We start from the raw sequence: 23,007 nt of genomic DNA on the forward strand, positions 1-23,007 counted from the left end.
ATGCAGTCTTAAGAAAGGGTGAGTTCATGTCCTTTGCAGGGACATGGATGAATCTGGAAACCATCATTCTCGGCAAATTGACACAAGGAAAGAAAACCAACCACCACATGTTCTGTCCTAAGTAGGTGTTGAAGAATGAGAATACATGAACACAAGAGAGGGGAACATCACACACTGGGGTCTGTTGGGGGGTGTGGGACTAAGGAAGGGATAGTTGGGGGTGGAGAGGTTGGGAAGGTATAACATTAAGAGAAATTCCTGATGTAGGTAATGGGGACATGGAGGCATCAAACCACCATGGCATGTGTGTACCTATGCAACAATCCTGCAACATTTGCACACGTACCCCATAACTTAAAGTGTAATAAAATTTTTTAAAAAAGAAAACAGGCTCCAAGGTAGTGACTAAACAATAATTTGTAATGAAACAGACTAAGGCACAAATGAGTCAATAAAATTAAGAAATAATAAAGCAGGCTTTAAAGTAGTGAACTAAACAATATGTAATCAAAAATAACAATCATATATAAATGATTCAATAAAGTATACAATTTTTTTCAGATAGAGTCTCACTCTGTTGCCAAGACTGAAGTGCAGTGTTGTGATGTCAGCTTTCTGCAATCTTCACGTCCCACACTAAAGCCATCTTCTTACTTCAGCCTCCTGAGTAACTGGAACTATATGCATCCACCACTGTGCCTAATTTGTATTTTTTTTGTAGAGATGGGGTTTCAACATGTTGTCCAGGCTGGTCTCTAACTCCTGGACTCAAGCGGTCCACCTGCTTTGACCTCCCAAAGTGCTGCAACAGAGCAAGCCACAAGGGCACAAATACTTCCGTGAGAATAGTCGGAGCTCCTCCTCCTCCATCAGCTTCTGACTGAAGGCTGCTGGCCCTGGCTGATGCCTGTTACCCACAAAGCCTCCTATGTCACCTGGTTACCAGGAAACAACAAAGTCAGGCCAGTGGCTCACAATGCCACTTCCCACAACCCCACCCAAAGGCTCACAATGCCCATCCCTGCTGCTGGCCATCTGTGGCCACCCTGCCCCTCTCGGTGACTGCATTATTCATCCTGAGTGGCCTGAGATACTCCATTTTTCACCATAGGCCTCAAAAAACCCAGAAATGTCCCTTCATAGATTCTATATATAGAGTGTATCTAACCTGTGAATAAAAACAAAGGTTTCATTCGGCATGATAAATCCACAAACACATAGCATTTTCACAGAATCCTTTGGGGCCCACCTCTCACCTTCAGCTTCCTGTTCTTGGTTATTTGGGCTTCTGTCTTGTATGCTCTGTCAAGTTCTAGGCCTTGTAAGGGTGAGTTCCATGTCTCCACTCATTTATATGTGCCCAGGACGGTTGGCTCTTGGGAGAGTCTTCATGACTGAGGCCATGGATCCTTCGCACTGTCCCTTGAATCCACTTGACACAAAATACTCATCCTGCAATGATACTTTGAAAGTGATGCTTCCATTCAATTAGGGGCCAACTGTATTACGGATCCCTAGTACCCAATACGTGGCATATAAGAAATGAATGAAAAATGAGTGAATGAACTCAAGTGTGCCTACAAGGTGAGAGAAAAATGGTCCTACTTACTAGGTGTGCTACGAAGGCATCTGGGACCATTGGCTTTGCTATTTCATAGTAGGCTTGGGGCTTTGAAGGCTGGTATTTCCTCATTCTAAACCTCAAATTCCAATAAATTACCACCAAGTGGACAAAGGTCCATGGGCCAGAGCTCTTGGTGTGAACAACATATCTTTTGTGGGTGTGATTAATGGACAGGGACTATACAAAACTAAAAACAAAGTTTGTGTGCTGACTACCTGCAAGCCATGGTGATAAAACACTCTGTATACACGATCTTATTCAATGCTTGTTACATATCCATGAAGTGGATTTTTACACAAACTTTCTATTCGAGCTTTTTGGAACAAGAGGCTAGTGTGGTGACTTTCACCTACTCGGCAGCAGATTCAGATACTTGTTATCTGATGGCCAATCTCGTTACATGTATACTCCTACATGCTTCTCCTCCCCCTCTCAGGATTTTATAGCAAATCCCACACATCATATAATTTCCTCCCTGACTCTCTTGGTATATGTCTGTAAAAGATACAATTCTTGTTTGTTCTTTCAAGACAAGGTCTCTGTCAACCAGGCTGAAGTTCAGTGGCATGATCTTGGTTCACTGTGGCCTCTCCTGCCTCAGCTTCCTGAGTAGCTGCAACTACAGACTCACACCACCATGCCAAGCTAATTTTTTAATTTGTATTTTAGTAGACACAGGGTCTTGCTATGTTGCCCAGGCTGGTCTAGAATTCCTGGATTCAAAGGATCTTCCCATCTTGACCTCCGACACTACTGAGATTATAGGTGTGAAGCGCCGTGCCCGGAGACAAGAACTCTTTAAAAAATATAATAATCCCAATACCATCATCAACCATCTCACACCATTGCTCTTTATCACTGTCAACTCTCCTTCTAGCTCCAAATTTCCAGTCATTTCATGTATTTATTGTGTGAATCAGGATCCAAATAAAGTCTCTCCTTGGGATTGTTTGATTCACCTCTTAGGATTTTCTTGATCCTGACCAACTTCCCACTTTGATCTCTGTGCTGTCCCTTGTAGTCCATTTATTGAATAAATCAGGTCATTTCCCCATAGTTTGGATTACGCTAAGTGTGTTACGCTAAGGCCAGCCCTGCTCAGACACATTCACTGGCTTGGACGTCCCCACCTTAGCAAGACCTGGGAATCCATGCAGGGTCCCCCTCTGAGCAGATAACCTGATTTTGTAACTCTCTCTGCCCTTCCCAGCTCATGTGTGAATCCCTGGGCTATGCAGCAGCCACACCCACCAGGCCCTTAGGGCACTGGAGTTTCACCCACCTCCCCAGGGGCAGGACACCAATCAGCTTCCGAACCTCCAGCAGCTGCTCAGAGTCTAGGGTCAGCACCATGGCACCATTGTGGAAAGCCAGGGGCAGGAGGGTCAGGACAGCCAGGGTCCTCCCATCCAGTACAGCCCCAGCAACTCACCCAGCTCACCTCAGAATCCAGTGGCTCCAGTGATGGGGCTGGGCCCTCTGCAGGTGGGTGTAACCTAGGAAGAGGATGTCATGTTCCCTGTGGGAGAGGAGGAGCAGGGGCTTAGGTGGAGGCCAGGTCAAGGCCTGCCAGTGACACTGGGACACTGCAGGCCTGGGTCACCCCAGGAAGAAGTGTTGCCCTACAGCACTGCACCTGAATGAGGGATCCAGGATCTCCCAGGGACAAATTGCTCTCAAGGGAAAAAGAGGACGAAATGGGGCCATGTGAACCATGGACTGGGCCTGAGCTGTGGGGCTCCTGGGGTGAGGCTTTGCCAGGAACACCCAAAGCCTGAGCCTCTATCACTCAGCATCTCCCAGCCGGGGCTAGAAAAGGGGAGGAGGCACATGTTGGGTATGACTTGGGTATGACTTGGGAGGTTTCATTTGAGGACCCCAGAAATAACTGGGGCTCATAAAGTGCTACTCGGAGCAGGTGGGATACCCTGCCCCTCATTCAAGTTACTAATTTTTCATACTTTTAATAGAAACAGGGGTTCATCATGTTGGCCAGGCTGGTCTCAAGCTCCTGACCTCAGATGATCCACCCACCTTGGCCTCCCAAAGTGCTGGGATTACAGGCATGAGCCACTTCGTCCAGCCTGTTGTTGTTTTAAATAAACCAACTTTGCTGAGATATCACTCACACTTTAGTGCACACCCATCACCGATTTTAGAGCATTTTCGTCACCCCCTAAGGAAATTCTGTACTCAAGGCCAGGTACGGTGGCTCAAGCCTGTAATTCCAGCACTTTGGGAGGCCAAGATGGTAGGATCACTTGAGGCTGGGACTTCAACCAGACCGGGCCACATAGTGAAAACCCGTTACTACAAAAAAATGTAAAATCTTTGCAGGGTGTGGTGCACACCTGCGGTCTTACCTACTCAGAAAGCTGAGGTGGGAAGATCATTTGAGTCCAGGAGTTTAAGGCTGCAGTGAACTATTACTGAGCCACTGCGCTCCAGCCTAGGTGACAGAGCAAGAGCTCATCTCTAAAGACAAACAGAGAAAATTTGGCCGGGTGTGGTTGCTCACGCCTGTAATGCCAGCACTTTGGGAGGTCAACGTGGATGGACCACAAGATCAGGAGATTGAGAACATCCTGGCCACATGGTAATACCCTGTCTCTACTAAAAAATACAAAAATTAGCTGGGTGTGGCACATACCTGTAGTTCCAGCTACTGTGGAGACTGAGGCAGGAGAATTGCTTGAATCTGGGAGGCAGAGGTTGCACTGAGCCGAGTGCCACTGCACTTCAGCCTGGGTGACAAGAGCAAAACTCTATCTCAAAAAAAAAAAAGTTAAAAATTTTAAAATTAGGCTGGATGCAGTGGCTTATGCCTATAATCCCAGCACTCTGGCAGGCTGAGGTGGGCAGATCACCTGAGCTCAGGAGTTCAAGAGATCAGCCTGGCCAACATGGTAAAATCCATCTCTACTGAAAAAAATACAAAAATTAGCTGCATGTGGTGCACATACCTGTAATCCCAGCTACTTGGGAGGCTGAGGTAGGAGAATCACTTGACCCAGGGAGGCAAAGTTTGCAGGTAGGAGAGATCCCACCACTGCACTCCAGACTAGGTGACAGAGCAAGACCCTGTCTCAAAAAAAAAAAAGTAAATGAAAGAAACCCTGAGTTCTGTAGCAGACACTCCGTTCCTCCTAGCAGCCTTGCGCCACCTCCATGGTCACAATTGTGTGCCCTTATTTCCCTCCCAGTCTGAGAAACAGGGGTCACAGGGAGCTGACCAAGAGGAGGGGTCTCTGACAACACGTGGAGACTCCCCAGCAGCTCCTCCTCCAGGTCTACAAGGAACAAATCCAGACCCAAAGACACCAGGTCCCAGAAGCCAAAGCCTGGGATGAGGCCAGCAGGAGGCAGCCTTTGCCTCTGCCTTTCACCAGATGGGCTGGGTGGGGACACATAATGCGGGAGACGTGGGACACAGGCAGAGTGGGGAGAGACTCTTGCTGCTCCAGGCACAGCCAAGCTAGTGCCTTAGTTTCCTTCCCTCAAATCTGCAAAGGGTGAGTTCTTCACAGCTCACTGCAATCTCCGCCTTTTGGGTTCAAGGGATTCTCCTGCCTCAGCCTCCCAAGTAGCTGTGATTACAGGTGCACACCACCACATCTGGCTAATTTTTGTATTTTTATTAGAGACAGGGTTTCACCATGTTAGCCAGGCTGGTCGTGAACTCCTGACCTCAGGTGATCCACCAGCCTCTGCCTCCCAAAGTGCTGGAATTACAGTCATGAGCCACCACACCAGGCCCCACAAAGGGTGACTCTTCCCTGCCTGCTGAGCTAGACTGCCATGGGAGTATTGGGGACTGCAGGAAATGCCCCACTCCTGGCTGTTCTGCCTCAATCTCGGCGTTCTGTAATACCCATCCCCCAGGGCCTGGCATCTCCACCCTGTTTGTCCCTGCCACCTAGTCTGCTGTTCAGGATGCCATCACACCTCTCTCTAACCCCTGGGTGTGCCTTGGGACTCACACCTCTGTGGGATCCACCATGGTCCTGATGGGCTCCCACAAGAGGCCGGAGAGCATCGAGCAGGTCTGCCACATCCATAGTCTAAGCTCCATGACCACCTGTGCAAGCAGGAGGTGATGCTCAGGGAGGCTGATGAGCTGCTTCCCTGGGGAGCCAGGACCCTGCTGAGCTCTAACTGCCCCCTGGGCTCCCCAACATTGGGACAGCAAAAAGCAGGGGGTTGGAGGGGCTAGAGGCACCTGGTCATTCCAGCTGCATCCCGTGTGCAGCTTCCCAGCAGTTTTGCTAATGAGCTCTTGGAAGTGAAGGGAGGCCCAGGGTCACAGTCTAGATGCCCAGAGGAGTCAATCCAGGCAGGGCAGCTTTCATCAGCCCTGCCAACCTCCCTCCCTACCCAAGGGCCCCAGGTCTTGCCCAAATCTCTCACCAATTCTGCTTAGCCCTGTTGTTCATTTTTTTCTTTCAATTTTTTGTAGTTATGAAACCTTGTTATGTTGCCCATGCAAACTCTTGGCCTCAAGTGATCCTTCCACCAGAGCCTCCCAAAGTGCTAGGATTATAGGCATGAGCCACTGCAACTGGCCATGTCCTGAGATCGTCACTGCTGTCTGCCAATGGTGAAGTAAATGGAACAATGGTGCTAATGCTCCAAGTGGCCCAGGGCCAGGTGAAGACAGGAGGCCAGGAAAGCAGTGGGGCTGCAGGGATCTTACCTTCAGGTGGTGCTCGCTGGCTGTGTGGATGTCCTCATCATTGGGGTTGAGTCTGAAGGTGCCCTAGGCCCACTTCTCAGTCACCTATAGCAGGTGGCAGTAACGCTGGGGGGCAGGCGAACAGGTATCAGGAGTCAGGAGAGCCCCTGCCCTGGTCCCACCCTATCCCTAATGGCTGACTGTCCCTGTCTAGGAGCTGAGTCCTGAAAGCACACCTTGGGAAGGGGCATCTGGGGTGGGGACATCTTCACTCATGAGCCATGTGGGCATCAGGGGTCATTAAAGGATGGAGAGAGGCACTCATCAAGGCATGCAGTTAAACAGCACTTGAGCATTTAATTAGTTCAACATGAAACCACAGACTGGCAACACTGCACTATTTGCTCAGGGATTTGGTGGGAGCCTGGGGCCACAGGGAGGGGCCTCGGGCCACAGGGAGTACCTGGTAAGCTGCCTGTTCCTTGAGCACAATGTGTACCAAGGGGAGCTGGAGTGAGGGTAGCTCCATGGGAAAGGGACAGGATTGCCACCCTGAGCTGTGTGACCATAGGCAAGAAGACCCCTCTTCTCCAAATGAGGTCAACCACACAGGTGATTTTGGGAGCCGGTGCCCGCTCAGACAGTCTGGATTTGAGCTTTGTAGGTAGATGGGAACCTGGGAGGGTTTAGAGATGCTGGGAGAACCTTTTTCCTGGGAGAGCTTTCCAAACAGGGAACAAACAGAGCCACCCTGGGCCCCGCTGAGAAAGGATCCTACTGGAAGCTCTCGCCACTGTCTTGCTCCACGCTGGTGGTGATGGTGATGGTGATGTCATCAATGCAGGTAGTGTCGTGAACAGAAGCACAGACCGCTGCAGTCCCGCCGAGCTGAAGTCAAAGTCTGTGTTGTGGACAAAGTAACCCTTGGGATATCCAGGGTGGGAGAACTGTGGTTTGCTGGACCCCTGCTGTGGGTTGTTTAACCTCAGCTCACATGTCTGTGGCCTCCCCAGATCCAGGCCCGTCCATTCTGTGAAGGCAAATCTGTCCCTAGCAGGAAGACTATGGGGTGGGGTGGGGAGGTGGGGCGTGTGGTGGAGGCAGGATGGTAGCCACTTGCAGGTGTCAGTCATGTAGCAGATGATCCCTGGTGGCTGGATGGAGGGAGTGTGTCGTTGATGGCAATAGTGACGGGGAGGTGGGAGGGCAGGGGCCCCACCTGGACCAGGCTGCTGATGTTGGCCTTGAAGGGGAGGTAAACCCCCATGCTCTAGCACATCGACCCCGTTCACCCATCACAGACACTGGAGATATGGGGAGGGGGTGGCAGGTCAGTGCATGAGGAGGGGCCATGTTATTGGGCACTCCCTCATAACTTGCAGCATAGAGCTGAGGCCTGCCAGCCAGACGGGAAGAATGGCATCCCAATGGGGTAGACTAGGTCACCTATCCCCCTACACAGGGAACAGCCTCCAGGGCAGAGCAAGGAAGGGCCCCTCACCGTTCCAACCCAGGAGACAGGCTGTGGGTGGCACCTGGGACTCCCATGCTGTTCAGCAGCCACACCCACCCACCTGCCCTACGTGCTCCTGGCTGCACTCACCAGAATGGCATAGGAGTGGGCACTGCCAATCCTCAGCACCACTCTTCTCTGCAGGTCCTGGGTCCACCACTCTGGCAAGGTCACATCCCATTTGTGCCACACCCAGCTGACAAAAATGCCATAGCCGCGAGTCCTGGCAGATGTTCTTGAAGCTGGAGAGAACCTGCATGTCCAGGGTGGGGCCAAACTGTGGAGAGAAGGGCGGTGCTCAGCTCCTAGGCCCCCAAACAGATCTGGGACCAAGTTACATTCCTGGCTTCTTTGCAGAGCTGACCTCAGGATGTTTAAACTGTCTCCTCCTCCCCATCCTCAGGTCCAGCTCTGTGCAGCCCAAGAGGCTCTGGCCCGACTACTGGGAGGAGTGTTTGGGTGGCTCATGCCGGTAATCAGTGCTTTGGAAGGTCAACATAAAACGATGGCTTGAGGCCAGGAGTTCGAAACCAGCCTGGGCAAAGTAGTGAGACCCTATATCTAAAAGAAAAATTTTTTTTAATTAGCCAGGCGTGGAGCCCCCTAGCTAACTTGCAAGGCTGCGGCAGGAGGATCGCTTGAGCTCAGAAGTTAGGATTGCGCCACTGCGCTCCAGCCTGGGCAACAGGGCCAAGCCCAGTCTCAAAAAATATTTTAAAAATTAAAAACAAACATTAAAAAAAAGGACACTGCCCGGGCTCAGCCTTCGCCTCGGGAGGGGGCTCGGCAGGGGCGCTTCCTCCTCCTCCGCAGCAGTCCTCCTGGGTCCCCTCCCTGCCCCACTCCCCCAACCCAGCGCTCCCAAGCCCACTGACCTTTAACCTCCTCTGGGCCCCCAACCCCCGGGCGACAAGGGAAAGGAGCCTGCGAGGCGGCCCGGGCTCCCCTACTCCCTCCGCCCGGCTTCTGTGTGCCTCTCGGCCCTGCCCTAAGTACCGCAGCAGCGGCCGCTACCACCGCTCCCGGAAGCCCCGGCGCCGGTCGTCGGAGAAGTCGGCGCGGAAGCTCCAGGGGCTGTCCAGCTCCTTGCACTTCCATGACGGGCTCTCCCGGGGGTACAGCATCCCGCCCTGCAGCACCACCGTGCAGCCACACAATAGCCCTGGCGCTGCCTAAACCACCGCGGACCCCAAAGTCAGGCTTTCCGCTCTGCTGCTCGGGTTCCGGCTGCGGGGATAAAAGAAGCCCGGGAGGAGGCCGGCGGGCACGTCGCTTGACGTACTGAGGCCGTCGGCGCCATTTTGGTTGAGGGCGAGTGCCAGGTCTGGAGGGGAGGGGGAGCCGGGAGCTGCTGGGTGGTGCCAGGGACTGGGAACCGCGGGCTAGGCCTTGGCGAAATGGGACACTCACACTCAAACCCAGTCAAGAAGGGCAAGGTCTTCCCACCCCGACCCAGGCTGGACGATCCAGGGCGGCAGGCCAGGACAGAACCCCTGAGATGTGAGATTCCCTATTTTCTTCAAGGAGCACCTCCACTTGCTTTCCCCAGCGTAACTCCTCTGAGCAGGACCCAAGGGAACCTCTTCCATGCCTGCCAGGTGCATCGGTGGCCCTCGCCTGTAATCCCAGAACTCTGGGAGGCAGAGGTTGGTGGATCACTTGAGGCCAGTCTGGCCAACATGGCGAAAACCGATCTCTACTAAAAAAAATCAATAAATAGCTGGGTGTCCTGGCGGGCACCTGTAATCCCAGCTAGTAGAGAGGCTGAGGCTGGAGAATCGCTTGAACCTGGGAGGCGAAGGTTGCAGTGAGCCAAGATCATGCCATTGCACTCCAGCCTGGCCGGAGACTTATCACACACACACACACACACACACACACACACACAAAAAGGCCAGGGCCGCGGCTCAAGCCTGTAATACCAGCAGTTTGGGAGATTGAAGTGGGCAGATCACTTGAGGTCAGGAGTTTGAGACCAACCTGGTCAACATGGAGAAACCCTATTCCCACTAAAAATACAAAAATTAGCCAGGTGAGGTAGTGGTCTCAGACCAGCTACTCAGAAGGCTGAGGCAGGAGAATTGCTTGAACCTGAGAGGCGGCCATTGCCATGAACTGAGATGGTGCCACTGTGCACCAGTCTGGGTGATAGAGTGAGATGCCATCTCAAAAAAAATGTTTACTGAAAACCTTTAGAACAGGAAGGAAAGGAAAGGAAAGAAGAATAGTACAACTTGGAAGAGGGCCAAGTGTGTGACCTGAGAAACCAAGTGCCCTGCTAGACCTCTTGACTTGGGGTTTCATAAGCTGGCATCCTTCTGGGGTCTTGCCACTCCTGATTCCTTAGCTTGGGGCTGAGAACACACGTTCTTCTTAGACCATAAAGTCATTCTCAGGGAACACATCAGTTACGGCTGTTGCGTGCCCCTGCCATACAGAGGGGCCCCTTGGGTCCTAGGACCACCACCTGGACTCAATTGTTTGTATAATTCCTCCCCACCCCCTGTCTGATGCTTGCCCAGTCTTCTGAAAATGGACCTTAACACTGGAAATGGAGTCCCCAGTGTAGTGAAATAAATACATTCTAGGAACTGACAAGGCCTAAAGGCTTTTTCACAAAGGTTTATGCTCTTTTTTCCTTATTTTCTTTAATTTTACTTTTACATTACCTTAGCAAAAGGTTTACACACTTAAATTAGGATACATTTCACTGTTTATGAGGCAGGTTTAGGCCAAATTTAACAAAAGTAATCCCAGCAACAGGGGAGGCTGAAGCAGGAGAATCACTTGAACTCAAGAGGCAGAGGTTGCAGTGAGCTGAGATCATGCCACTGCACTCCAGCCTGGGCGACAGAGTGAGACTCCAACTCAACTCATAAGTAAATAAAGGGAGAAACATATATTTATATATGTATAATGTTTATGTTATATGAAAATATGACATTTCTATTTATAAAACAATCTACATATTTAATACATTAATTCATTAAATATATATTTTATATACATTATATATACACATATAAAAAGGAATTTATTATGGGAAGTAGAATTTATTATGGGAAGGTCCTCTCCTGAGAGGAAGAAACTGTTGCCTCCACCACAACTTCTCTCTTGGCTCATTCCAAGCTTGGCCAAATTAGGGAAGTGAGTGGAGGTTGCTCTGCATGCCCCCTCCTCTGCCTAAGTGTGTTTTTGTAACATCAGCTGGCATCACACAAAGGGCAGGAGAAGCAAACACCCAGAACTCTTTTGCTGGTCAGAGATTCCCTGAGTGTCTGTCCTCACCCAAGCCTGCTCTGTGTGTCTGTGTTGTGAAGCTTGAGTCTTTGGAAAGAAATCGGAAGGGGGGCGGGGTGGCAAAAATGTTACCATGAGAATGCTTCTCATTCCTCTGTTCTTGTAGGGTCCTGTTTTGGGGGAGGGTGGGGGTTGGGGGAAGTGTGACCTTGTGTCTTTGTCAATAAACTCATTTACACAAAATTTTTTAAAAAAGGAATTTATTTCTTTGCTGTTCTGACACTTCCCTGGTCTTCTTTTCCCTGTTGGTTCTGGTCTTGTCTCTGATTCCTGGAGGTAGCCAGCCTCTAAATCCATGGAATTTCTTGAATGACAGGTGTGTCTGTTACTCATAGTGGCCACCCCAGGGTCACAACTGAGTGCATGCTAACCAGATGACTTGGCCAGGGGGCAACCACACCAGAAAGACCAACCATGTGATTTGAAGGTTGTGATGTTGAGCCACATAATGTCAGCCCGACCTCCAGAAAGGAACTGGGGGGCTGGAGATGGACTCAATTGCCTGGCCAATGATTGCATCAACCCACCTGCTGTGATAAAACCCCTGGACGTGGAAGCTAAGGTGATCTTCCCTGGTTTGAGATACACATCAGTATGCTGAGAGGATGATGCATCCTGAGGACACAGAAATGTCATCTTCAGGACTCTCTCGGAGTTTATACTACGTGTCTCTGCTTTTGACTGGTGTTACTTTTGTCAGTTTTTCTTATATAAAATTGTAATGGAAATATCATGCTCAGCTGGGCACAGAAGCTCATGCCTGTATCCCAGCACTTTGGAAAGTTGAGGCAGGCAGATCACTTGTGTTTGGGAGTTCAAGACCAACCTGGCCAACACAGCGAAACCCTACCAAAAATACAAAAATTAGCCAGGTATGATGGCACTCACCTGTAATCCCAGCTACTAGGGAGACTGAGGCAAAGAGAATCATTTGAACCTGGGAGTCAGAGGTTGCAGTAAGCTGAGATTGTGCCATTGTACTTTTGCTTAACAGTGAGACTTCATCTAACAAAAAAGTATCTTGCTTTTCTGAGTTCTTTGAGTTGTTATAAATTATCAAACCGGAGGACACTGTGGGAACCTCTGAATTTGTAGCCAGTTGGTGAGAAGTACATGTGATCTGAGCACACCCAAACTTGCAGCTTGCATCTAATGTGAAGGCAGCCTAGTGGGGGTTTGTGGCCTTAACTTGTGGCATTTGATGTTAACATCAGGGAGTTGACATCAGAATTGTGTCATACAGGACAGCTGTGATGGCTCATGCTTGTAATCCCAGCACTTCGGGAAGCAAGGTAAGAGGATCACTTGAACTTGAGTCTGGGGCTACAGTGAGCTACCACACCACTGCAGCCCAGCATAGGTGACAGAGCAAGACCCCAACTCCAAAAATAAAAAAAATTGCATGGCACAGTGCCTGTCTTTAATGGCTCAAATGTTGCAGAAACTTTTTTTTTTTCTTTGGAAAGCAGAGTCTCGCTCTGACACCCAGGCTGGAGTGCAGAGGCACAATCTCTGCTCACTGCTACCTCCAATTTCCAGGGTCAAGTGATTTCTCCTGCCTTGGCCTCCCGAATAGCTAGGATTGCAGGTGGCCACCACCATTCCTGGCTAATTTTTGTGTTTTTAGTGGAGATGGGCTTTCACCATGTTGGCCAGGCTGGTCTGGAACTCCTGCTGGGATCCCAGGTGTGAGCCACTTTAGAAACGCTAGAAAATAAAAACCTTTAGAGTATTTTTACCACCTGGTTTTCTTCTCTCAATGTCTTTCTCTCATTTCCTGCTTTAAATCTCTAGCTTAGGGGCTGGGCATGGTAGCTCATGCCTGTATTCCCAGCAATTTGAAAGGCCAGGGTGGGCGGATCACTTGAGGTCAAGAGTTTGAGTTCAGCCTGGCTAATATGGTGCAACCCTGTCTCTATTAAAATACAAACATTACACCTCACCGTGGTGGCACACACCTGTAGTCCCAGCTTCTTGGGATGCTGTGGCAGAAGAATGGTTAGAACACAGGAGGTGGAGGTTGCAGTAAGCCAAGACTGCACTACTGTACTTGATCCTGAGCGACAGAGCGAGACTCTGTCTCAAAAAAACAAAATAAACAAAAATCTCTAAGCTTGGGATTGGCCTTCTCTATTTTTTTTCTTTTTAAAAAATAGATGTAGATGCTATGTTGCCCAGGTTGGTCTCAAACTCCTGGTGTCAAGTGATCCTCCTGCCATGACTTTAAAAGTGCTGGGATTATACATGTGAGCATTGAGCACAGCTTTGTTTTTTTCTACATGAAAAATAACGGGATTATCTTCCAGAGCTAATAAATATGTTCAAATAACCAAATATTTGGACATTTTTCCAAATAACATTAAGGAAAAATGTCACTTGATAGGAAATAAGCAATCCAGAGCAAGATGATTGCACTCTATAAAGGTGAAAAAACTTCATCTTTATTACATTTCCCCAATACATGCACTGCTCTGTTCTCTTGAAAACACACAGTGCATGTCCTCCTTTAAAACATACATCCTCTTTAACATACAAACATGTCAATATGAGGTAAAAAATCATGTCTGAATTCTCACATTTCAAAAACATACACTTAACATCAAATAAAAATTTATTTTTACAGGAATTTAGGGGAACTACCATGTAGCTATAAAGGTAATATACTAAGTAAGTATCAGAGAAAAAAAGTGTCATCCCTTCACCACCACATGTAATAATACATACAAAGATTTAAAGATAAAATACTTAGGATAAACATAATCCTCTCTTAAAAGAAAAACAAAATTATATTTATGTGTATATAACAGCTATAACACTCATCACACAACTCTATAGGAACAATGTCTTTTCAAAATACCAGGATTTCCAAACTATTTAAAATAAATACAGTAAGAATTCTAGGGGCTGGGTGCAGTGGCTCAAGCCTATAATCCCAGCACTTTGGGAGGCCGAGGTGGGTGGATCACGAGGTCAGGAGATCGAGACCATCCTGGTCAACATGGTGAAACCCCATCTCTACTAAAAATACAAAAAATTAGCTGGGCATGGTGGCGTGTGCCTGTAATCCCAGCTACTCGGGAGGCTGAGGCAGGAGAATTGCCTGAACCCAGGAGGTGGAGGTTGCAGTGAGCCGAGATCGCACCATTGCACTCCAGCTTGGGTAACCAGAGCGAAACTCCATCTCAAAAAAAAAAAAAAAAAAAAAAGAATTCTATGCCCACCTTTTTCAAAATAAACCAATAAAATGTATAGTATATATTAGACCTATTAACATATACCTAAGATATGTTAAAAATCACAACTGGATTCTCACAATTCAGTAACAAACATGAAACAGCAAATAAAAATTCCTAGTACAAGAATTTACGAGAACTACCACATAGATATGATATAATAGATTACATAAGCATCATAGATAAAAAGAGTGTTCACTTCAGGAGCACATATAATAACAGATAATAAAAGATTTAGGATAAACAAAATACCTTCTTAAAAATGGAAAGAAAATTATATTTATGTATATGTAACAGCTATAACTATCATCAAAAATCTCTACAGGAGCAGCATGTCTTCAAAAGTATAAAAATTTCCAAACTATCTGAAATAAATGTACTAATAATTCAATGGCCGACGTTTTCCAAACAAACCAACAAAATGCATAGTATGCATGAAGCTATCTGTTACAATCCTGTGGCACTCATATTTTACAAATAATTCTGTGCCAATCTGAGCACCTGCACTGTGCCTTCAAATGCTCCCGGACTGTGGCAACCAAGTCCATAGGAAGCAGGACCTCCAGGTTCCACCCCAGGGAGGTTGAATTCAGCAATCTAAAAAGGGAGGTGGTGCTGCAGGAAGGGGTGGAACAAGAAACACCGCTGGTTTCTCACTGTCCTCCAAGGATGCCCAGAAGTACCCCCTACCCACCACTCCTAGGAGGGCAGCATAATCACTCTATTCGGCTCCTTCTAGAACAGTCCAGGTTCTTCTAGGTTCTTCCAGATGATCTGCACAAATGGTTCCTCTCTTCCTTCCTGGTGTCTGCCATTAACATTGGAATAAACTTCCTGCTGAAAATCCACATCTTCCCTGGGTCCAGTGTTCTGGAAGTGAAAGAGAGGAGGTCACATTTCAAGGAGGCAGTTCTCTAGACAGGAAAGTTACTCACATCCCACTTCAATTCTAACTAGCAATTGACCAATCCAATTTTATCTCCTGACCTTCATTCTCTACCCTGCTTCTGAACCATCATGTTCAATTGTGATATTCACACTTTGGCGAACCTGACTCCAAATCTCACTTAATACACCCAAGGCCAGCCCCAGCGATCTGCTTCATAGTCAGGACTTTGGGTGGGTCTGCTCAGGGAGTAGAGCACCCTCAGAGAATGTGGCTTTGGACTTCATCACACCTGGGGCCTTTGGTGTAACTTAAGATCTAAACTTGTAACCATGCTAGCTGTGTTTCTAATGTGACATCATCACTAACCACCAATCCAGAAGCCTGATCCGTAATCTCACTTCCTAATGGTTAAGTCTCATGCTGGGTCCTCAACGTGGTTAGCTGCACAAGACATAAACCGAATCTTCACTGAATCCTAGACCCACATCAGTAACTCAAGTGCGTCAATCGTAATCAACCTCCTGGAACTCAGTATTTATGATGATTTTTGATATGGGGTCTCAGACCGGAGTGCAGTGGCAGGATCAGGGCTCCCTGCAGCCCCAACCTCCCAAGCTCCAGAGATCCTCCCTCTTCAGCCTCCTGAGTAGCTGGGAATAGAGATGCCTCCCACATCACCCAGTTAATTTGTGTATTTTTGTGGAAAAGGGATCTCGCCATGTTGCCCAGGTTTGAAGCTGGTTCAAGCAATTGGGTTCCTCAGATTTCCTAAATAGACCATAATATTCTGCCTTGACTCTAGGGGACACAAATGTACCTTCCCTCAGGCTGATGACCTCAGGCCTCCATGGTCCCTGGAGCTCTAGGAAAGGAGGGCGTGGTCTCATACCCACACCCAGTTCTCTGGGTCATAAGCCTGGATCTGGATAAGAAAATGGTCCTTGAGAAGACGGGGACTCCTCAGATGCCCCTCCCTCCCTTCATCCAGCCTCCAATCCACTTGACTCCTCCCCACCTCCTCCACCTCCCCACACCCCACTCACCTTCTCCAACTCCTCTGGGGAAACACAAGCTCTCCAGTGCATGGAACAGAAGAACTGGAACCGAAGCTTCTGGAACAAGGGTCACTGGAAGCGGTTCTTCCCATACAGGAAGTGGAAGATGGCTTGTTTGGGGGCCTCATCAACCTCCTCCACGTCATTGGCCAGGTACCTGGGGGCAGAAATCAGGTTGCTGCTGAGGGACACTGCCAGGAGAGACCTCCGGCTGAGGTCAACTTCCAGAGAGAAGGGCAGGTGACTGTCCTCAGCTCAGGACTACTACCCACCCTGCAGAGAGCCATGCTTTCCTCAGGAGGAACCTGCTGGGCAGGGACCTGCTGAAAGATTTCTCTCACACCTTCAGGATAGAGAGAAACAAAAACCCAACTGGTGGCCAAGAATGGTGGCTTACGCCAGCAATCCCCCCACTTTGGGAGGCCAAGGCAGAAAGATTGCTTGAGGCCAGGAGTTTGAGACAAGTCTGGACAACATAGCAAGACCCTTGTCTCTATTAAAAATAGAAAAAATCTCTCGGCCATGCATGGTGGTTCACGCCTGGAATCCCAGCACTTTGGGAGGCTGAAGCAGGTGGACTGCTTGAGGCCAGGTGTTTGAAACCAGCCTGATCAATGTGGAGAACCCCATCTCTACTAAAAATACAAATATCAGCCTGGCATGGTGACACACACCTTATTCCTAGCTACTCACAGAGCTGAGGTGCAAGAATTGCATGAACCCAGGAAATGAATGTTGCAGTAAGCCAAAATCAGGCCACTGCATTCCAGCCTGGGAAACAGGACTCTGTCTCAAGAATTAAGTAGGCTGAGGCTAGGCATGGTGGCTCATGCCTGTAATCCCAGCACTTTGGGAGGCTGAGGTGAGTGAATCACAAGGTCAGGAGTTCAAGACCAGCCTGACCAAGATGGTGAAACCCTGTCTCTACTAAAAATACAAAAATCAGCTGGGTGTGGTGGCAGGTTCCTATAATTCCAGCTGCTCGGGAGGCTGAGGCAGAGAACTTGAACCCAGGAAGTGGAAGTTGCAGAGTCAAAATCATGACACTGCACTCAAGCCTAGGCAACAGAGTGAGATTCTATCTCAAAAAATAATAATAATTAGTAGGCTGGGCACTGTGGCTCACACCTATAATCCCAGCACTTTGGGAGGCTGAGGTGGGTGTATCATGAAGTCAGGAGATTGAGACCATTCTGGTTAACATGGTGAAACCCCATCTCTACTAAAAATACAAAAAAAAATTAACTGAGCATGCTGACACACACTTGTAGTCCCAGCTACTTGGAAGGCTGAGGTAGGAGAATTCATTGAACCCAGGAGGTGGAGGTTGTGGTGAACTGAGATCACACCATTGCACTCCAGCCTGGGCAACAGAACAAGACTTTATCTCAAAAAAATAAAATAAAATAAAATAAAATAATAAATAAATAAATAACTGTCCTGGTGTAGGGGCACAGCCCTTTAGTCTGAGCTAATCAGGAGGCTGAGTTGGGAGGATTGCTTGAGCACAGGAGGTGGAGGCTGCTGTGAGCTATGACCTCACCACTGCACTCCAGCTTGGGGGACAGAGCTAGTCTCTGTCTCAAAAAAAATAGGATACACTGATATTTTATAAAACTCTGCCTTCTACAGGCATCTAGTGTAATGGGACTGGAAGAAATCAGGGAAGATCACCTAACCCCAATGTCACATTGTAACAGGATGTAACTGGAGTGCTGTGGGTGTGCAGCGGTGGGAAGATAAGGGCAGGCATCGTAGAGGCGTGGGGTGAACTGACTTTAAGAAATGTGTCATTCTCCTCAAAACACGTGTACAGGACCCCAGACAGAAAACACAAAGTCGAGTGGCGGGCATTTGGAAGGAGCAGTGAAACCAAGCCAGGAAACACCAAGAGGATGAGCCAGTTTGGCTTTAGAGACATTGCAGAGAGGGTGGAATTGACCCTGGCCTCGATTCCTAAGGACATCAGCTAAGGAAGCTGTTCAGGTGGGCAGTAGGGGGTCAGACCTGGGCTTTGGAGAGATGTTCAGGGTGCACTAGGAAGCCCCCTGGCTTGGGGAGAGGCTCCAGGAGACCACAGCAGGGAGGATTTAACAGTGGATTCGAGTGATGACAGGGGCCTGAACTGTGGCCTCTGTCATGGGAACCCGGAGGACAATGTACCCTTGCATTTGGGGTTGATGTGGGAAGGAGAGAGACAGAGGAACCAGAAATGGCTGCTTGCTGGGGGAAGTGTCATGTCCACTACATTTCCTCTCCCCTTGGGGGCTGGTTACAATTCTTTTTGATTTATTCTTTTATTTGTAAACTGATGTTTGAGCTTGGGTTTTTTTTTTGGCTTTGTTTGTTTTTGAGAAAAAGTCTCAGTCTGTTGCCCACGCTGGAGTGCAGTGGCTCAATCTTAGCTTACTACAACCTTTCCCTCCTGGGTTAAAGTAGTTCTCTTGCCTTGGTGTCCTGAGCAGCTGGGATTACAGGTGCACATCACTGTGCCTGGCTAATTTTTGTACTTTTTTAGTAGAGACAGGGTTTCAACATGTTGGCCAGGCTCGTCTCGATCTCCTGACCTCAGGTGATGTGTCCACCTCAGCCTCCCAAAGTGCTGGGATTATAGGCGTGAGTCTGCACCTGGCTTGAGTTTGTTTTTAGATAAAGCAGTCTAAAAACATCATGGCATAATGCTATCTTTTCAATACACAGAGTAAAGAGGACAAGTAGGTGAAAGAATAAATGAAAGATTGGAATCCCACTTCCCCCCACTGTCCCAAGGTGTTGGACATTGATGAATAGGAGGAAGCAAGCCACTCACAGGGCCAGGAAGAAATGAATGCATCAGTATTGCCAGGAGAAGAAGCCGGCATGGCTAAAATATGCTATGACCATAGCTAGCAGGTACTGATGGAGAGAAAGGAACACACAGAGAGAAAAGCCACATCTTGGAAGAGAAAGATCCTGGAGATGGGGCAATAGGGGGCTGGGGAGGGGCTGCCCATCAGAGAAGGGACCTCAGTGTTGGGGTGACTGTGCTTATTTGGAATCTGTGGGGTGGAGGTGTATTTGATGGTGGGATGCAAGTCTGAGGAGCCAGAGGAAGGGATGTGGGTGATGCGCCCAGCATGGTGAGCTCCAGTGGGATCTTTGCAGGGAGTGTGTCTACATTGGCTGGCATCAGGAGGGTCTTTTCTGTGCCAGGCAGTGAACTTTCTGAAAGCGCTAGGAGTAGAGAGGCCAGGAGCTTCAGGGCTGTGGCTGGACTGTGGCCCAGGGTTCAGATATCAAAGGATCAGTAGGACAGAGAGGGGCCACTCAGTCACTCTGAAACAGACCAGCAGAGTCCCAAGGAAAATGCTGACAAATCATAAAAAGACCAAGAAGAGCCAGGAGTATTCTGTGACCCCAGTTCTTTGACAGGCAGAGACAGGAGCTCCAGCCAGCTTGCCTATGACTCCGGCCGCCCTCCTACCTCTCCAGCCGCCCTCCTACCACTCCAGCCTGCTCGCCTATGACTCCAGCCGCCCTCCTACAGCTCCAGCCCGCCCGCCTATGACTCCAGCTGCCCTCCTACCGCTCCAGCCCGCTCACCTATGACTCCGGCCGCCCTCCTACCTCTCCAGCAGCCCTCCTACTGCTCCAGCCAGCTTGCCTATGACTCTGGCCGCCCTCCTACCTCTCCAGCCGCTCCCCTACCGCTCCAGCCGCCCTCCTACCACTCCGACCGCCCTCCTACCACTCCGACCGCCCTCCTACCACTCAGGCTGCCATCCTACTGCTCCAGCCCGCTCCCCTACCTATCTGACCGCCCTCCTACCCCTCCAGCCCGCTCCCCTACCGCTCCGGCCGCCCTCCTACCGCTCCAGCCCGCTCCCCTACCACTCCAGCCCGCTCCCCTACCGCTCCAGCCGCCCTCCTGCCGCTCTAGCCCGCTCGCCTATGACTCCGGCCGCCCTCCTACCTCTCCAGCCGCCCTCCTACTGCTCCAGCCAGCTTGCCTATGACTCTGGCTGCCCTCCTACCTCTCCAGCCGCCCTCCTACCGCTCCAGCCAGCTTGCCTATGACTCCAGTCGCCCTCCTACCGCTCCAGCCCGCTCGCCTATGACTCCAGCCGCCCTCCTACCGCTCCAGCCCGCTCGCCTATGACTCTGGCCGCCCTCCTACCTCTCCAGCCGCCCTCCTACCGCTCCAGCCTGCTCGCCTATGACTCCAGCCGCCCTCCTACCACTCCAGCCCGCTCGCCTATGACTCCAGCCGCCCTCCTACCGCTCCAGCCCGCTCGCCTATGACTCTGGCCGCCCTCCTACCTCTCCAGCCGCCCTCCTACCGCTCCAGCCTGCTCGCCTATGACTCCAGCCGCCCTCCTACCTCTCCAGCTGTCCTCCTACCGCTCCAGCCAGCTTGCCTATGACTCCAGTCGCCCTCCTACCGCTCCAGCCCGCTCGCCTATGACTCCAGCCGCCCTCCTACCGCTCCAGCCCGCTCGCCTATGACTCCAGCTGCCCTCCTACCGCTCCAGCCCGCTCACCTATGACTCCGGCCGCCCTCCTACCTCTCCAGCCGCCCTCCTACCGCTCCAGCCAGCTTGCCTATGACTCCGACCGCCCTCCTACCTCTCCAGGTGCCCTCCTACCGCTCCAATCCGCTCGCCTATGACTCCAGTCGCCCTCCTGCCGCTCCAGCCCTCTTCCCGATGACTCTGGCCGCCCTCCTACTTCTAGCCCGCTACTTTAGAACTCCGGCCGCCCTCCTACCGCTCCAGGCAGCTCCCCTACGACTCCTGCCGCCCTCCTCCTGCTCTAGCCGGTTCCCCTACCACTCCGGCCTCCTTCCTACTGCTCCAGTCCGCTCCCCTATGACTCTGGCCTCCCTCCTGCCACTCCAGCCTGCTCCCCTATGACGCCGGCCGCCCTCCTACCACTCCGGCCACCCTCCTACTCCTCCAGCTCGCTCCCCTACCGCTCCGGCTGCACTCCTACCACGCCAACCTGCTCCCCTACTGCTCCAGCCGCCCCCTACCGCTCCAACCGCCCTCCTACCGCTCCAACCCGCTCCCCTACCGCTCCGGCCACCCTCCTACCGCTCCAGCTCTCTCCCCTTCGACTCCGGCCACCCTCCTATCACTCCGGCCGGCTGCCTTCCTACCGCTCCAGCCCGCTCCCCTACCACTCCGGCTGCACTCCTACCGCTCCAACCCGCTCCGCTACAACTCCAACCGCCCTCCTAACGCTCCGGCCTCCTTCCTACTGCTCCAGCCCGCTCCCCTAACACTCCGGCCGCTCTCCTACCGCTCCAGCCTGCTCCCCTACCGCTCCGGCCGCCCTCCTACCACTCCAGCCTGCTCCCCTACGCCCTCCTACCGCTCCAGCCGCTGCAGTTTCCGTCACCACCACCCACTGCAGCGAGGCCAGCCGCGGTACAGCAGGCTGCAGCCTCCAGCGTGCAGTAGGTGGCTCTGCCGCCCCTTCTCCTGGTCCTCTAAGCCGTGAACACAGTGGCTCCGCTAGAAGATACACAAGAGCCTGGAACAGCGTGAGGCAGCCTCAGCATGCCTTATATACTGAGGTTTTGCCCATGGTTCCTGGACTACATGTTCTGATTGGATGAGAGGAAACCTTTAGGCCTACTCTGATTGGGTTTTATTTTCATGCTCTGATTGGCTGGCCTCAGACTTGTTTTCATCCAATGAGACTGTGTAGTTCAGGAACCTCTGTGCATAACCTCAGTATATAAATGGCTCTGTTGGGCAGGCACTCCATTCTAGGCTTTTCTGTGTCTGTCGGCTGTGCTCCTCGGTGCTGGGCTTAGAGGAGTAGAAGACGGGAGAGCCAGCTGCCGCCTGCTGGAAGCTGGAGTCTGCAGTACTGCGGTTCGGAGGTTCACTGTGGTTGGCGGTAGCCACTGACGCATGCCCCTGGAGCGGTAGGAGGGGAAACGAGTTTGGGGTGAGGTGGGAGGGCTAAGGAGGGTGGTTATTGCCAAAGGGACAAAGAGGATGGCGAACAGGATAAGATGTTGAAAAAAGACGGTGAAGAAAAGATGGTGGGAAAACTATTTTGGGGTAGATGGAAGGGGAAAATGGAGTGGCAAGTGAGAGGAGGAATGAGAGGATGGTGAGGGGGGAAGCAGGGGGCGAGGAAGAGGGAGAGAAGCTTTTGTGAAAAGATGGTGGGGAAACGTTTTTGGGTAGATGGAAGGGGAAAAGAGAGTGGCAAGTGACAGGAGGAATGAGAGGATAGTGAGGGGAGAACCAGGGGGTGAGCAGGAGGGAGAGAAGGTCTGAAAAAATACGGGAGGAAAGAAGACAGTGTGTAAAAAGATTTTGGGCAGATGCAGAAGGGAAGAGGGGGACAAGTGGGAGAAGGAAAGGTGATGCAAAGAGGGAGGGGGAAGAGAAAGTGGGCAAGCAGGAGGGAGAGAAGGTTTTGCGAAAAGAAGGGGATAAAATTTTTTACGTAGATGAAGAGAGAAAAGAGGGTGGCGAGTGGGGAGGAGAAAAGGTTTTGCAAATAGACGATGGGCAGGAAAGAAAGACTGCAGAAAGAAAAGACAGTGGATAAAGTGGATAGATGGAGGGGGAAGAGGGTGGCAAGTGGGAAGAGAAAAGAGGGGGTGGCCAGAGGGAGTGCAGAAAGAGGGATGGGAAAAAGAAGATGGGAAAAATAGCGTAGAGGGCAAAGACGTGGCAAGCAGGATAAGGGGAAGAAGAGGGTGAGTGGGAAGCGGGGA

The 23,007-nt window shown here is 50.5% G+C and overlaps 1 protein-coding gene, 1 long non-coding RNA gene and 1 pseudogene across 22 annotated transcripts in view; 2 read left to right on the forward strand and 1 right to left on the reverse strand.

Moving 5' to 3' along the window:
* LOC128931288 (uncharacterized) overlaps positions 1–23,007 on the forward strand; it is a 685,153-nt gene that overhangs the window by 630,689 nt on the left and 31,457 nt on the right. The gene's annotated exons all lie outside the window — the stretch shown is intronic.
* LOC128930954 (putative inactive beta-glucuronidase protein GUSBP11) lies at positions 668–21,807 on the reverse strand. Of its 20 annotated transcripts, none has more exons than XR_013529157.1 (9): positions 8,806–9,023; positions 7,900–8,086; positions 7,075–7,443; positions 6,318–6,422; positions 4,588–4,705; positions 4,275–4,389; positions 3,066–3,143; positions 1,257–1,452; positions 805–935 (listed from the first exon to the last, which is right to left on the reverse strand). XR_013529157.1 is itself a non-coding variant. In XM_078355239.1 (4 exons), the coding sequence occupies exons 1-4, from the start codon at positions 8,905–8,907 to the stop codon at positions 6,394–6,396; spliced, it is 687 nt and encodes a 228-aa protein (XP_078211365.1). In that variant the 5' UTR covers positions 8,908–9,023; the 3' UTR covers positions 5,508–6,393. The 20 variants fall into 20 exon arrangements, 2 of the variants coding, with proteins under 2 accessions (XP_078211365.1, XP_078211364.1); XR_013529151.1 differs by adding an exon at positions 3,988–4,099 and having other exon boundaries at positions 6,318–7,443; XR_013529154.1 differs by adding an exon at positions 3,988–4,099 and having other exon boundaries at positions 1,257–1,463; positions 6,318–7,443.
* LOC144580190 (uncharacterized) lies at positions 19,110–20,771 on the forward strand (annotated as a pseudogene).

Source organism: Callithrix jacchus, chromosome 18, assembly GCF_049354715.1.
Source record: "Callithrix jacchus isolate 240 chromosome 18, calJac240_pri, whole genome shotgun sequence".
Classification (NCBI taxonomy): Eukaryota; Metazoa; Chordata; class Mammalia; order Primates; family Cebidae; genus Callithrix; species Callithrix jacchus.

Bases quoted from the DNA above. Each gene is read 5' to 3' on its own strand.
- LOC128930954 (XM_078355238.1), bottom strand. From the start codon at position 8,907: ATGGAAGTGCAAGGAGCTGGACAGCCCCTGGAGCTTCCGCGCCGACTT. The intron at 8,087-8,805 runs GTACTTAGGGCA...TTCTCTCCACAG, and splicing joins TGGTAGCGGCCGCTGCTGCG to TTTGGCCCCACCCTGGACAT. The intron at 7,444-7,899 runs GTGAGTGCAGCC...TCCAGCCACCAG, and splicing joins CCCACTCCTATGCCATTCTG to GGATCATCTGCTACATGACT.